The sequence below is a fragment of the Brachyhypopomus gauderio genome, chromosome 2 (genome assembly GCF_052324685.1).
Source record: "Brachyhypopomus gauderio isolate BG-103 chromosome 2, BGAUD_0.2, whole genome shotgun sequence".
Taxonomy (NCBI): domain Eukaryota; kingdom Metazoa; phylum Chordata; class Actinopteri; order Gymnotiformes; family Hypopomidae; genus Brachyhypopomus; species Brachyhypopomus gauderio.
Genome location: NC_135212.1, coordinates 11,194,678 through 11,209,394, shown reverse-complemented (window position 1 = coordinate 11,209,394; position 14,717 = coordinate 11,194,678). Strand labels below are relative to the sequence as shown.

General features: G+C 46.7%; 1 protein-coding gene across 3 annotated transcripts in view; it reads right to left on the bottom strand.

The window, feature by feature from the left end:
- Positions 1–14,717, bottom strand: part of tex2 (testis expressed 2) — a 28,320-nt gene that overhangs the window by 4,991 nt on the left and 8,612 nt on the right. For all 3 annotated transcript variants that reach the window (XM_076986964.1, XM_076986972.1, XM_076986979.1), the window contains 6 exons: positions 8,545–10,138; positions 6,391–6,591; positions 5,567–5,885; positions 5,067–5,314; positions 2,610–2,753; positions 2,427–2,526 (listed from right to left, as the gene is read on the bottom strand). In XM_076986964.1, the coding sequence (XP_076843079.1) occupies positions 2,427–2,526; positions 2,610–2,753; positions 5,067–5,314; positions 5,567–5,885; positions 6,391–6,591; positions 8,545–10,113 (2,581 nt within the window). In that variant the 5' untranslated portion in view covers positions 10,114–10,138. The remainder of the gene's footprint in view (positions 1–2,426; positions 2,527–2,609; positions 2,754–5,066; positions 5,315–5,566; positions 5,886–6,390; positions 6,592–8,544; positions 10,139–14,717) is intronic.

Genomic DNA, 14,717 nt, shown 5'->3' with positions numbered 1-14,717 from the left:
GACGTTACCAAGGACATCATCAAGGACGTTACCAAGGACGTGATCAATGACGTTACCAAAGACATCATCAAGGATGTTACCAAAGACATCATCAAGGACGGTACCAAGGACGTGATCAATGACGTTACCAAAGACATCATCAAGGATGTTACCAAAGACATCATCAAGGATGTTACCATGGATGTCATCAATGATGTTACCAAAGACATCATCAAGGATGTTACCATGGATGTCATCAATGATGTTACCAAGGACATCATCAAGGACATCATCAAGGATGTTACCAAGGATGTGATCAATGACGTTACCAAAGACATCATCAAGGATGTTACCATGGATGTGATCAATGATGTTACCAGGGACATCATCAAGGGGGTTACTAGCGATGTTACTAGGGACACAACAGCCTTGCTCAGGCCCAGCTAACCTGACAGCAGCCACTGGATATTTCAGGCAGATATTCTAAATCGCCTGCTTGTACAAAACAAGCCTAAATCATTTTTCTAAATTTTTCCCTCCACTTTTCAAAACGTTCACTTTACTCTTAGAACACTTCCATTAAAGATTAAGACAAACACATATAAATATTACATTATATTAATTATATAATATCACATCTTTGAGGTAAAATCTAAAACTGGCAGCAAAAGGCTGAATGAGACGCAGGACTGGCGTGGTTGCCTTTGCCCTTCGTTCTCCCAACTACACCTGGCTCCCTTCTACACCCTCCTCCCAACTATACCCTCCCAACTCCACCATCCTCCCAACTACACCCTCCTCCCAACTATACCCTCCCAACTCCACCATCCTCCCAACTACACCTGCCTCCCTTCTCCACCCTCCTCCCAACTACACCTGCCTCCCAACTACACCCTCCTCCCAACTATACCATCCTCCCAACTACACCCTCCTCCCAACTACACCTGCCTCCCAACTACACCCGCCTCCCAACTATACCATCCTCCCAACTACACCTGCCTCCCAACTACACCCTCTTCCCAACTACACCTGCCTCCCAACTACACCCGCCTCCCAACTATACCATCCTCCCAACTACACCTGCCTCCCAACTACACCCTCTTCCCAACTACACCCTCCTGCCAACTACACCCTCTTTCTGGCCTCAATCGGTCACTCCTCTGACACGTCGCACTTCCACTCCCCATGACTCCATCCTAATTCGAACCTTCATAGTCACGAAGCGCACCCCCCACGCACCTCCCCCCCTCCTGAAAGGTCAGTCCTTAGATGCACACAGCTCTGATTGGTCCAGAAGGCCTACTGATTCACAGATGGCGAGGGAGAAGATCATGGGCCTATCGGGGCACGGTGGCATGCCAGACCTCGCTCTCTCACTCCCTCTATGGGCGTGGTGAAGGCACTGCCGGAGAAAACCTCGATTACACTGCCACAGACAACAAAGCAACCTTCAGCTAAAAACCAATAGAGCTCTATACCTTTAGGGGAATATAATAATTGCACATCTACAGTGAATATATCCATTTATTGGATTAGAATGACACTAAAGATAAGCAAGATGGTGTGAACATTGTACATGAATCCCAGGTGGTCTCATTAGGAACAGGAAGAGGACTGATAACACTGCAGAAAAATGCCAGACCTCAAACCACAGAGTACCTTCTTCCCTTTCTACTATTCCTGTTAACAAAAGTCTAGGCTAATATGATTCTACAAGTGGTTCAGCATCATATATATATGATAGCACATGTGTATGTGTCATGCCATAGACCTGTACAGAAATAGAAAAAGATCATTAACAATGATGATGTACTCGGGAGTCTCCAAGTTCCCTGGGGTATATGGCAGCCTCTTGTAAACGTCTATCCACCGAGATGTTTCAACAATACAAAAAGACAATGAATGAATGAATGAATGTTCAACTCATATAGCGCCTTTCTAGATACTCAAGGTCACTTTACAATTTTTAACACAGGTACAACTCTTACACTACCACACACCGGTGAGAAGCGGCAGCCAATTGCGCACAGCGTACTCTCTACCGGGATCCACAGCCCCCTGGGGGACTGAATGGGGTGCAGGAAGTGGAGAGAGGACAGACCCTAGTGATAGAGCACCATCCACCACTGGGCATACAAACACATTCTTGCACAGACACTAAGACAACTGCTTTTAATGAACATGAAGACACACAGACACACTCAGGGAGAATTTGTCAGGGAATCAGGGAAGACCAATTTACCTAACCTCCATGTCTTTGGACTGTGGGAGGAAACCGGGAACCCCGTAGGAAACCCACGCAGATAGGAACTTGAACCCAAGACCCCAGTGCTGAGAGGCAAACGTGCTAACCACCAAGCCACCGTGTTGCCCAATCACAATGGGTTAAACGATACAGACATACTCAATTCGTGCAACCACGACGGAAGTAGTGAACAAAGGCTTACCCTGATGGTCCACTGATGGTTTGGAGGAATGAAGGATCTTGGGGATGGCCATGCCCATGTCCAGCTCAGTTAAGGTCAGCTCGTTCATGAAGTATGGCAGCTATAGCATTAAAACAGAGCCTTAGCGCCAGAGACACCCAGAGCCCACAGACAAAGTGGAGCAGGGAGCTGGAGTGGACCTACCCGGATCTTACTCAGTTTCATCTGGACCTTTTTGGACACCATGTCAGCCCAGTGCTTCTCCCTCAGGAAGTCCCAGAAGATGCGTGCCAGAAGGGCATTGACCCAGGCCTCGGATTCCACGTTTCTACCCAGGCCATCTGGAAACTGCAGAACAAGCGCAGACAGACACCATCCGAATAATAATAATAATTATTATTATTATTATTATAATAATCTTTATTTGTATAGCACCTTTCATACATACATGCAACTCAAAGTGCTTTACAGTATAATTTAAAAAGAAACATAAAAAGGAGATAAGACAAAAAGAAAATGTTAGAAGAAATTAAAGATAAAATATTAAAATAACATAAAATGTAAAAAAGTAAAGTATAAAAAGAAAACAAACAATAAAATAATTAAATAAGGTGACAAATAATAAAATAACAGAATAAACTAAATAAGGTTGAGAGTTTCTTAACTAAAAGCAGATCTAAACAGGAATGTTTTGAGACTGTGCTTGAAACTATTCAGGGATGAAATGCCTCTGAGCTCTTCAGAAAGAGAATTCCAGAGCTTTGGGCCATAGTGGCTAAAAGCACCCTCACCGATCTTTAATCGGCTTTTAGGAATCACCAGTAGATTACTGTTTGAAGACCTGAGAGACCTGACTGGAACATATCTAACCATCATTTCACTGAGGTAAATAGGGGCAAGACCATGAAGACATTTAAAAACCAAGACTAGAACTTTAAAATCTATTCTAAAGCTGACAGGTAACCAGTGCAGTGAGTGGAGTGCAGGTGTAATATGATCTCTCGTTCTCCTGCGGGTCAGAACCCTTGCAGCTGCATTCTGAACTCTCTGTAGGTGCGAAATAGAGCTCTTTGGAAGAGCAGATAGAACAGCGTTACAATAATCTAGCCTTGATGTGATAAATGCATGGACAAGTTTTTCACTGTCAGCAGGAGAGAGCATATCTCGGACCTTAGCAATGTTTCGAAGGTGAAAATAAGCTGTCTTGCATGTAGTCATGATGTGTGATTTGAAGCTGAGCTCATTATCAAAGGTGACGCCCAGGTTCTTAACACATTGACTGGCATTCAGATTCATTTGATTTAAATAAGTCTGGACATCATACCTTTGTGAATCACTGCCAAGAACAAGAACCTCTGTCTTCTGTTTATTTAATTGTAGAAAATTGTCAGACATCCATGTCTGTATATCATCTATGCAGTCAAACAGTGAGCAAATTGATTTTAGGGCTTTAGGTTCTAGAGAAATGTAAAGTTGGGTGTCATCTGCATATTGATGATAACTAATACCATGTTTATTAATGATATGTGGTAACGGAAGCATATATAGGTTGAATAGTAACGGCCCAAGAATTGATCCTTGGGGGACCCCACAAGTTATTTTTTGACGTGTGGAGGAAGAGGTAACTAATGCTACATAGTAATCACGCCCAGTTAGGTATGATCTAAACCAGTCTAAGACTAAGCCACTAAGGCCTACCCAACTCTGTAGTTGATCAAGAAGTATTTCATGATCATCTAGCATGAAATCTAGCAGAAAAAGGACTGAGAGTTTGCCTGCATCCTTATTCAATCTCAAGTCATTTACTACCTTAACTAGGGCTGTTTCAGTGCTATGGAGAGCTCTGAAACCAGATTGAAAAGTGTCATTTATTTGATTTACTTTGACATAATCATTTAACTGGATTGACACAACTTTTTCAATGATTTTGCTGAGAAAGGAAAGGTTAGATATAGGTCGATAATTATTGAGAATTGTGGAATCAAGATTTCTGTTCTTCAATAGTGGTTTAACCATTGCTGTTTTAAAAATTTTAGGGAATTCACCCAATTGCAGAGACTGATTAACAATCCTTAGAATGACCTTCATGTGTCCTCAGAACACTCCAGCTCACTGGGAAAACTTTGTCTGGCTCTCTAATATAGTATCATATCAGCTAAGGGGTATGACTGTCTCTGTGGCTCTCTGGAAATATTGTATCACAGTTTGACTAAAGATCCGGTCTCTCTAGCCGTTCGCCTGCCTCCCACTAATCTTTTCCCATGGCTGGTCTCTCCTGGACTGGTTCCAGTGTGAATAAGAGATTCCCCTCACATATCTTCTTTAGTTTGACCAATTAATTTACTTCAAGCCAAGGCCATCAATCTGACCAAAGAGCACCACACTGTGATTCCACTAAACCAAAGTTTCAACTGAGGACCGCAATTAGACTGATTAGACCTCATTATAAAGGAGATATGTAGTTCATAGAGTATGTTTACAGATAAGAGTGGATGCAATAAAGAACAACTGTACCCAATGGCAAAGGGCGAGTAAAGGCGAGTTAGCATGCAGCAAATCCACAGGGCTGAATTAGCATCTATAGCATTAGCTTGTGCACAGCTGCACATAAAACACCAGCTGTTCCTCTCAGCGCTGGGGCTTTGGTGTGACGCTCGGTACCTTCTTATTGGTCCTCGGGCTGCTCTCCGTGCTGTTAGCCGGGCTGGCTACAGGGCTCCCTGAGGCCTGGCTGATGTACGTGGCCATGTACACGCTGTAGTCCGGAACGTTCTGTTTGAGGCCCACGCCAGCGTCCTTCTGCCGGACTTGAGACTGGAGCACGTCGTCCAGACTGCCACGACTACTCCTGCGGCTGTGGGACGGATCGCCCGGCTGGCCACCGCCACGGACGTGGGCGGGCACGAAGGCTGTGGGCGGAGAGCAAATCCGAACTTGTGCACAGGCTGTAAAGATCAGATCAGTGTATTTGCCTAATTTTAAACTTCTTGAGACACACATGAGCAAATCACATAGAATACCTCACCAGCCTGACTCAGGAAACAACAAATTAAAATTTCGAAGGCCATTTTGTTTTAGTTTGCACTAGTTTACTCTTTTGGGTTGTTTAGGCTAAACACAAGTTGGATAAACTTTGGTAAACGTCCAGTCTCCACTCTTACATGCAGGTACACCGAGAGGCTTCCGGGTCTCAGCTCTGGACTGTGAGGCCAGTAGCATCCTCCTGAACCACTCCTCCTTCTCTCTTCCTGTCCTCCCGAACAGGTAGAGCACGGGGTCTACAGACGAGCGCCTGGCCTCCTCGCTCGGCCCCGGCCCCTCGGTCCTGTCCCCTGGAGGGGGCGCTTTCTCCTCCACACCGTCAGCCCTGTCACTCTGGGCCTTCGACATGAAGTCGTCCTGCTTGGCCAGCTCGATGCAGATGGGATATTTTTTGTTCCACACACGCTTCCTGGCCAGGCTGTGTGGCACCAGGTAGATCTGTGGGATCAGTACAACAGCTCATCGGTTCTGGGAACTTGAGCGTTTGCTTCAGGTTAGCTTTTTTTTTTTTAATGGACAGAGTTGAGCATATGTGAGAAAACTCTCCTGGGGATACCGGTGCAGCTGCTACTGTTGACGCTAAAACTGCATCGTTTGCAAGTTAACCTGAAACCTCGTGCGCGAAACAGATGTCTGCATTACCATTCACAGTCAAGACCAACGATGCTACAAACCCAGTCAAAACCGACAACTCCAACATCGTTCTATATAAAGTATTCCCTAATGAACTATACACCGACAAACTAAACTAAAAGCAGTGAAATCATCTAAAGGGAAATAGTTGAATTAAATAAAAGGCAAATGTGGCTAATAACGTATTATAATGTGAGTGCTAACTGGTGTAAAATCAGTGTGAACTGGCAACAGTAGCTTTAAGGTATTGTTAGTCACGTTAATGATTGTTTGACTTCAACAGTTGTACAAGGTGTTATGAGAGGACCACCTTGCTGTCAGTCAGGTCGTAGATCTTCTGGCTGATGTAGGTCACGTCGGGTTTGGGCTCGTTGAAGGACGCCCGACGGGGAACGTTGCGGTTGGGCTTGGAGAGGCGTAGCACAGAACCCTCTAATCGCACGTAGACGGAATGAGTGAGCGTGGCATGATACGTTTCTGGGTCGTAGCTGTGGATCTCGTTCATCCAGCCCTGAAAGTGCAGCACACGTGAAATCAGCACATGTGAAATCAGACAGTACACGTGAAATCAGCACATGTGAAGGTGGCACACGTGAAATCAGAGCACATGGCAAGACTGTTCCCAGCATAAATTCTGTGCACACAGTTCTTTCACATTCAGCTTTAAAGTTTAGACATGAACAGACAGCAGGGTGGAAAGTTCCAACCCTCCCACCCATGAGCTTTTCCTCTTCTGTGGCTACTCCCACCCCCAAGCCCACCTCCACCCCCAGTCACCCACTTCTCCACTGCCCCAGTTTGCTCAGCTCCCAGAACATTGTGAATGCTCTCGGCTGACTGGGCAGCTGAACCTGGGTCAGCCGCACACTCACAGAACCCAGATTATGACCCCTGAATAGTCCTCTATTCCTCACTTCTTATTAGTTATTTTGTTATTATTGATATTGTATATATGGTGTCTGTGGTGTCTGTTGGCAACGATAGGATGGGTCCACGTTTGAGTCTTGATTCTTCTTCATGATCCAGGGAGTTTTTACTTGTTTCTGTTGACTTTGTCTTGCTCACTGGGGGATTGGACTCAGATTTGTGTAAAGCGGCTTTGTGACAACGGTTGTCGTAAAAAGTGCAATATAAATACATCTGACTTTGACTTTCCTATATGACTTACTATGTAATTCTTGTTTACTTATTTGCTCAGTCTGAAATGTAATCTGGAAATGAAAAACCTTTGTTAAGGTTTCTCAGCAGTATTTAGAGCTTAATTCTGTTAATGGATCCCAAAGGAAATGCAACTACCTCACATAATTACAGATAAAAAATCAGCCCTGAGACTGAGCACGAGCCCTACTGCAGGGCCCAGACACACACACACACACACACACACACGCACACACACACACACACACACATATACACACTCTCCATCACTCACACACACTCATGCACACACACACAAACACACACACACACACACACACACACACACACACACACACACACACACACACACGCACAAACACACATATACACACTCTCCATCACTCACACACACTCATGCACACACACACAAACACACACACACACACACACACACACACACACACACACACACATACACACTCTCCATCACTCACACACACTCATGCACACACACACACACACACACACACACACACACACACACACACACACACGCACATACACGCACATACACACACTGGAGTCAAAATCACAATTGGCAAATAAGGCAACAAACAGAAGCTCACTCTCCAGCCAGTAAAACTGTTGCTCCTCAGAGCGTGATCAGAGCCTACAGTCTCACCCAGATGTCTACAGTGCTGAGGAATGAGGTAACAGCTCATCATCAGAGGCTAACAGAGGGCTATCCCACAATGCACCACTGCACCACTGCACCTCTTCACCCTCACTCCTTCTCTCTTTGTACAGCCCACACATACGTTCAAGACAGTTACATAATACAGCACACACACACATGCTGAGAGGACACACACATGCGCACACACAACATATGCATATATATCAAAGAAAGTAAGGCCTGCGTGTGTCTGCACACGCCCTTGTGGAAACACCAGTGGTGCACATGCATTCACTGCTGCCTTGTCACATCAAGAATACCAGAGTGCTGCCCCCTGCTGCCCAGAGCACATTTAGGCACATTTAAGACCACACGTGTTTCTCCCAGGTGTGCACAGCAAGCTTTGCTGTTAGCTATCAGCCTCAGCCTCTCCTGTGCTGCTGCGACCCACCCTAATTATTCACTCTAGTCGTTTCTGGAAGTAAAACACTCGTGCAAAACAAAGCAGGATATGAGAAGAATGAAATGGGTGTGGTGTAAGTCCATAGCGCCACCTGCTGTCTCAGGCTGACCTGCAGCATGATTCCTGGATAAGTTAGCATGTTAGCACACTTAGGGTAAGACCCAACAGACTGCAGCATGACCTACCTTGTAGATATCAGGCTCTTTGATGTCGAGTGGGGCCCCGCCCCAGTGTTCTCGTCTACGCAGGCTGAGGCCCGAGTGGGAGGAGCCTGGGGCGGAGAGCCACATCACCAGGACTGCCAGCATGAAGCCCGCGGCCACGCCCAGCAGCACCCCGCCCACGTAAGTGGGCAGCGGCAGCACGAAGTAGCCGTACACGACGGACGTGAGCAGGACGAGCGCGTTGTGCGGCACGACGGGAGGCTCCTCTTCCTCCTCGTCTTCGGCCTCGGCGCCCTCCGTCAGCCCCTCGCTGCCCTGCGTGCTGCCCGGCCGGAGACGACCGTCGGTGACGTCCGCCTCGGCCTCCGTGTCCGTGCACAGCTCAAAGTCCTCACTGTAGAGCTCGCAAAACTCCTCGTCCTCCTGCCGAGCCAGGGCTGACATGAAGCACCGGTCCAGACCCAGCGAGGGAGACCTGGGCGGGACCGGCACGCCATCGGCGCCCCCTTGAGGACTTTCGCCCTCCGCGTCCTCCTCTTCCTTGATGCAGTAGGAACTGTTGCTGTCCAGGTGGCCGTTGAGCGAGCCCAGGGTGGAGAGTTCTGTGGCGCTGGAGGAGAGGACTTTGGGTCGCTGGACGCCCCCTGGTGTTCCAGTAGTGAAGGTGCTAGAGGCAGCGCCGGCTCCTTCCTCGCCCATGAATTTGCTGAGCAGCTGCAGGGGGTCGCACATGACCTCGGAGAGGCGACGCCTGGTGTCCTCTATTCGCGCCTCCACCTCCTGCACCTTGAAGAAGGAGCGGCCATCGGGCGAGGCGAGGGGGGAGGACGGCGCTGTCTTGGAGTCTCCGGCGGCGGGGGCGGGGGGGCGGGGCTGGGCGAAGGGCTTGAAGAGGTGCAGGTTGAGTCGGGAATCGGCCGGGCGGGGAGGTGGGGGTTCCTGCTCGGTGGAGAGGGACTTCACAAACGTCTTCATCAGGTGGCGGTGTCGCATGGGCTGAGGGGCGGGGCCTTCGCGAGCCTCCACCTCGGTCGAGAGAGACTTCACCAGGCTGAGAAAGGGCTTGCCGTGCATCTTGGCTGGGGAGGAGGTGGAGGAGGTGGAGGAGGTGGCAGGAGCAGGGGACTGGGGGCGGTACTCTGAGGGCCAGGAGGAGCTGGCAGGGCTACAGGTTGTGGAGGAGATCAGGCTGCCGGGGGGTGCCTGGATGGCCATAGCGGAGCTCATGGCGTGAGAGACTGGCAGAGATGACCCAGGGAGCACTCCCTGACCCATTCCTGCCCCCACCCCTGTCTCCGCCCCTGCCCCCGCCACCGCCCCCTCAAAATGTAGTTCCTCTCTGGCTTCCACAGCCGTCACTATGGCCTGATCATTCCCATCCAGCGCAGAGGACGACAAAGCCAGGCCGTAGAGCTCTTCGTCCTCCTCCTCATCCTCTTTGCCCTGGGCGGAGAAGTGGATGGTGATGGTGTCACGTGAGAGCGAACGCTGCACCTGCAGCTTCGGGCCCGCAGACGGGCGGAGAAGCGAGGTGGAGGAGGGGGGTGGGGGGCCGGGCGTGTCTGCGCTGCAGCCTCCCTGACTGGTCATGGCAGACGTCCAGAAGGCTCAGAGCCTGAGGACAAAAAGGACACGAAGGTCACGTCACTCCTACCACACACATCCAGCTGTAACAAACCCAACCTGACAACTGTAGGAAACCCAACCTGATAACTGTAGTAAACCCAACCTGACAACTGTAGGAAACCCAGCCTGATAACTGTAACAAACCCAACCTCTTAACTGTAACAAACCCAACCTCTTAACTGTAACAAACTCAACCTTATAACTGTAGTAAACCCAGCCTGATAACTGTAGTAAACTCAACCTGATAACTGTAACAAACCCAACCTCTTAACTGTAACAAACCCAACCTCTTAACTATAGTAAACCCAGCCTGATAACTGTAGTAAACTCAACCTTATAACTGTAGTAAACCCAACCTCTTAACTATAGTAAACCCAACCTGATAACTGTAACAAACCCAACCTGACAACTGTAGTAAACCCAGCCTGATAACTGTAATAAACCCAACCTTATAACTGTAACAAACCCAACCTCTTAACTGTAACAAACCCAACCTCTTAACTACAGTAAACCCAGCCTGATAACTGTAGTAAACTCAACCTTATAACTGTAGTAAACCCAACCTCTTAACTATAGTAAACCCAACCTGATAACTGTAACAAACCCAACCTCTTAACTGTAGTAAGCCCAGCCTGATAACTGTAGTAAACCCAACCTTATAACTGTAACAAACCCAACCTTATAACTGTAACAAACCCAACCTCTTAACTGTAACAAACCCAACCTTATAACTGTAGTAAACCCAGCCTGATAACTGTAGTAAACTCAACCTTATAACTGTAGTAAACCCAACCTCTTAACTACAGTAAACCCAACCTTATAACTGTAGTAAACCCAGCCTGATAACTGTAGTAAACTCAACCTGATAACTGTAGTAAACTCAACCTTATAACTGTAGTAAACCCAACCTCTTAACTACAGTAAACCCAACCTGATAACTGTAACAAACCCAACCTCTTAACTGTAACAAACCCAACCTTATAACTGTAACAAACCCAACCTCTTAACTGTAGTAAACCCAACCTCTTAACTGTAGTAAACCCAGCCTGATAACTGTAACAAACCCAACCTCTTAACTGTAGTAAACCCAACCTCTTAACTGTAACAACCCAACCTCTTAACTGTAGTAAACCCAGCCTGATAACTGTAACAAACCCAACCTCTTAACTGTAGTAAACCCAACCTGATAACTATAGTAAACCCAGCCTGATAACTGTAACAAACCCAACCTCTTAACTGTAGTAAACCCAACCTCTTAACTGTAGTAAACCCAACCCCTTACCAAAACACCAAGCTCCAATAACCAAACTGACAAAATGTCATTCTGCTGCTTTTAATGAGAACAAAAAATCTTGAGGAGGACACACAGTGGACACACGGAAGACACACAGTGGACACACAGTGGACACACGGTGGACACACGGAAGACACACGCTGGACACACGGAAGACACACGCTGGACACACAGTGGACACACGGAAGACACACGCTGGACACACGCTGGACACACGGAAGACACACGCTGGACACACAGTGGACACACGGAAGACACACGGAAGACACACGCTGGACACACGGAAGACACGCTGGACACACGGAAGACACACGGAAGACACACGCTGGACACACAGTGGACACACAGTGGACACACGGTGGACACACGGAAGACACACACTGGACACACAGTGGACACACAGTGGACACACGGTGGACACAAGCCTCGTCCATCGTGGCCAATTACACGTGGATAACTCTGGCAGCTCTGACAGCTCCATCACTCCTTCCTGCTCATCAGCACTGAATCAGATGAATGCAGCGTCAGGGGAGATCAGGGGAAACGTTTAAAGCTGCTGACTCTAAGGATGCTAGGTCTCCAGTCCACAGGGTGAAGACCAAGTCAATGACTTTTACAGAAAAAAATGCCCTTTCCACACAAAAACAAATTTACGTTACTGTGCCAAAGAGAGAAAAAAAGCTCTTTCGTTTTCATTAATTTGATTAATCATGAAATTACTCTACAAATGACACTTAATATATATAATTATTCTAATAGACTTTGACTCTCTAGAATGCAGCTCTACAATCTAATGCCCAACTGAAATCTCTGTCTTATGAAAATGTGAGGGTTAAATCTGGGGATGAGAAGGGAAACTGGATCCCTTATCAAATCTCTGCTTTGTTTTGGATCTTGTGAGTCAAAGAAGACAGTCATTGAAGGGTGAATCTGACGTATGCCACAGTTGACGTGAGCGTGTGTTATGAACAGATCACTCTACCATGCAATGAGAGAGAACAGAGGTGTCTCTCTGTAATTGTGCCTGTAGAACAGGCTGCGATGTTCTGTGCATAACCAGAGTTACTCCGAGTGGAAAGTGCAGGCAAAATACAAGCAAACATACCAGAAAATTACAAACAGTCAGCAGAACCACCAAAGAAAGACAAAACCAACCAAAACCAACCAAAGAAGAGACGGGATCCTCACAGTAAATACACTACAGATCACGCAGCACGGAACCATAAATCATACATGTAAATACACTACTATGCATTTACTACCAAACACACATTCATTTCAACAATTGAACTACTCCACCAGAGTCTCACCAATAATGGTCTGAAACATACTTTGGATTTAAATTACCGACTATGTGCAGAACATAATATGCAAAAGTTGGAGCTTGCTTTAACTGCAGTGGTGACACCTGTTTAAAAAAGGACCATGCTTTAACTGAAGTGATGAAACCTGTTTACAGTTGAAGCCTGTTGTAACTGTAGTGGTGAAATCTGCCACTACAGTTAAACAGCTGGATGGTCAAGCTATATGGAATTTTCCATTTAGAATAGGAACGGTGCAAGGCCTTGGCATCAGAGAGAGAGAGAGAGAGAGAGAGAGAGAGAGAGAGAGAGAGAGAGAGAGAGGGGAGCAGTAGGGTTAAACAGGATGAAGGCAGTGAGCATCATCACATCCTTAAAGCACCACTCTAAAGAGAGCTGGCACAGGAAACAACAACTGAGCCCTCAGCCAAGCCTAGACTAAACTAGACGAGACTAGACTCAGACTAGACTAAACTAGACGAGACTAGACTCAGACGAGACTAGACTCAGACTAGACTAGACTCAGACTAGACTCCAGTCAGTTTCTCAGGGGTCTTGACTAGGGATCTCGAAAAGCTCAGCTGTACCACAACTGCAGTACCACATGAACAACAATACTATGTGCGATTATATGTTTGTATATTAAAATTGATATACACCAACCATCCATAACATTAAAACCACTTAACAAATATTGTGTATCAGTCCAGGCCGGCTATTCCTCACTACTCACACGCTGATGACCCTTGGCCACGCATGACCCCGGGGGAGGCCCAGGACACGCTGAAGAGATGATATCTCTCGGCTATACTGGGAACACCTCGTTATCCCCCCAGAAGAGCTAGAAGAAGTGGCTGGGGAGAGGGAAACCTGGGCCTCTTTGCTTAGGCTACTGTCCTTATGACCCGGTCCCAGATAAGTGGATGTAAGTGGATGGATGGATGGATGGATGAACAACCCTCAATACCTCCCATTTTGGCCCTTGTAAATTCACTCAGATTACACTTGCCCATTTTTTCTTCTTCCAAGAAATCAACTTCAAGAACTGATTTGCTGTTCACTTGGTACCTACATCACATCCTTTGAAAGGTGCCATCGAAACTACATAATCAACATTATTCAAATCACCTCTCAGTGGTTTAAATGTTGTGGTGTATCTTGCAGTATAATAGCACAAATGAACTAAAATTATTTGTCAAATCACAATTCTATCCAGTCACCCACCGAACATTCTGGAGCATCTCATTTTAGTCCAGATGCTCACAGTACACAAAAAAATATTTTGCTCATTTGCATATTGTAACCTTTCACAATATCAGCATCGCAAAGGCCAATATCGCAATAACAATTAACAATGTATCGTGTCACCCATCACAGGACTAGCCTATCTCCCATCCTTAAAGTGCAGCACATGACTCTCAGTGTGAGATAGATAGAGGATAATGAGCAGAAAGAGGGCCATGTTTGCTTGCTCGGTCTCATCTGTGTCTACGGAGCTGGAAAATGAGCCTGAGCTCATTTTGTCACTTGCCAATGTCAGTCTGTTAAATACAGCACAGCAGGGTCTCACCCATATACAGCAGTGTATAAAGATGGGTTAGATGTCAATCAAGGGAACAATATACATCCAACAACAACTAATCACGCCAGAATGCAGCTTAAGGGTGCGCGGTGATCCAATTTGTGCCAAATACTTAATCAGTAGTGCTCCGGTGTTTGTCCTCTCACATGATTTAATCTCAGTCTCTATGGTTATAGTGTTCCTCTGGTGCGTGGTCAGTTCCCTTAATTCATCACGTATAGGCAGTGTAGGATTACACTGTGTCAGTCTGTAGAGGGCAACGATGCGTTACGACGGACTATTCAGCACATTAATCAGTCTGCCTTGGGCGAAGCGTGGGGGTGGGGGTGCGCTAAAGAGATGAACTCAAAGTATTCTACATAGACATGATGTAACATTATTGTTAATGGAA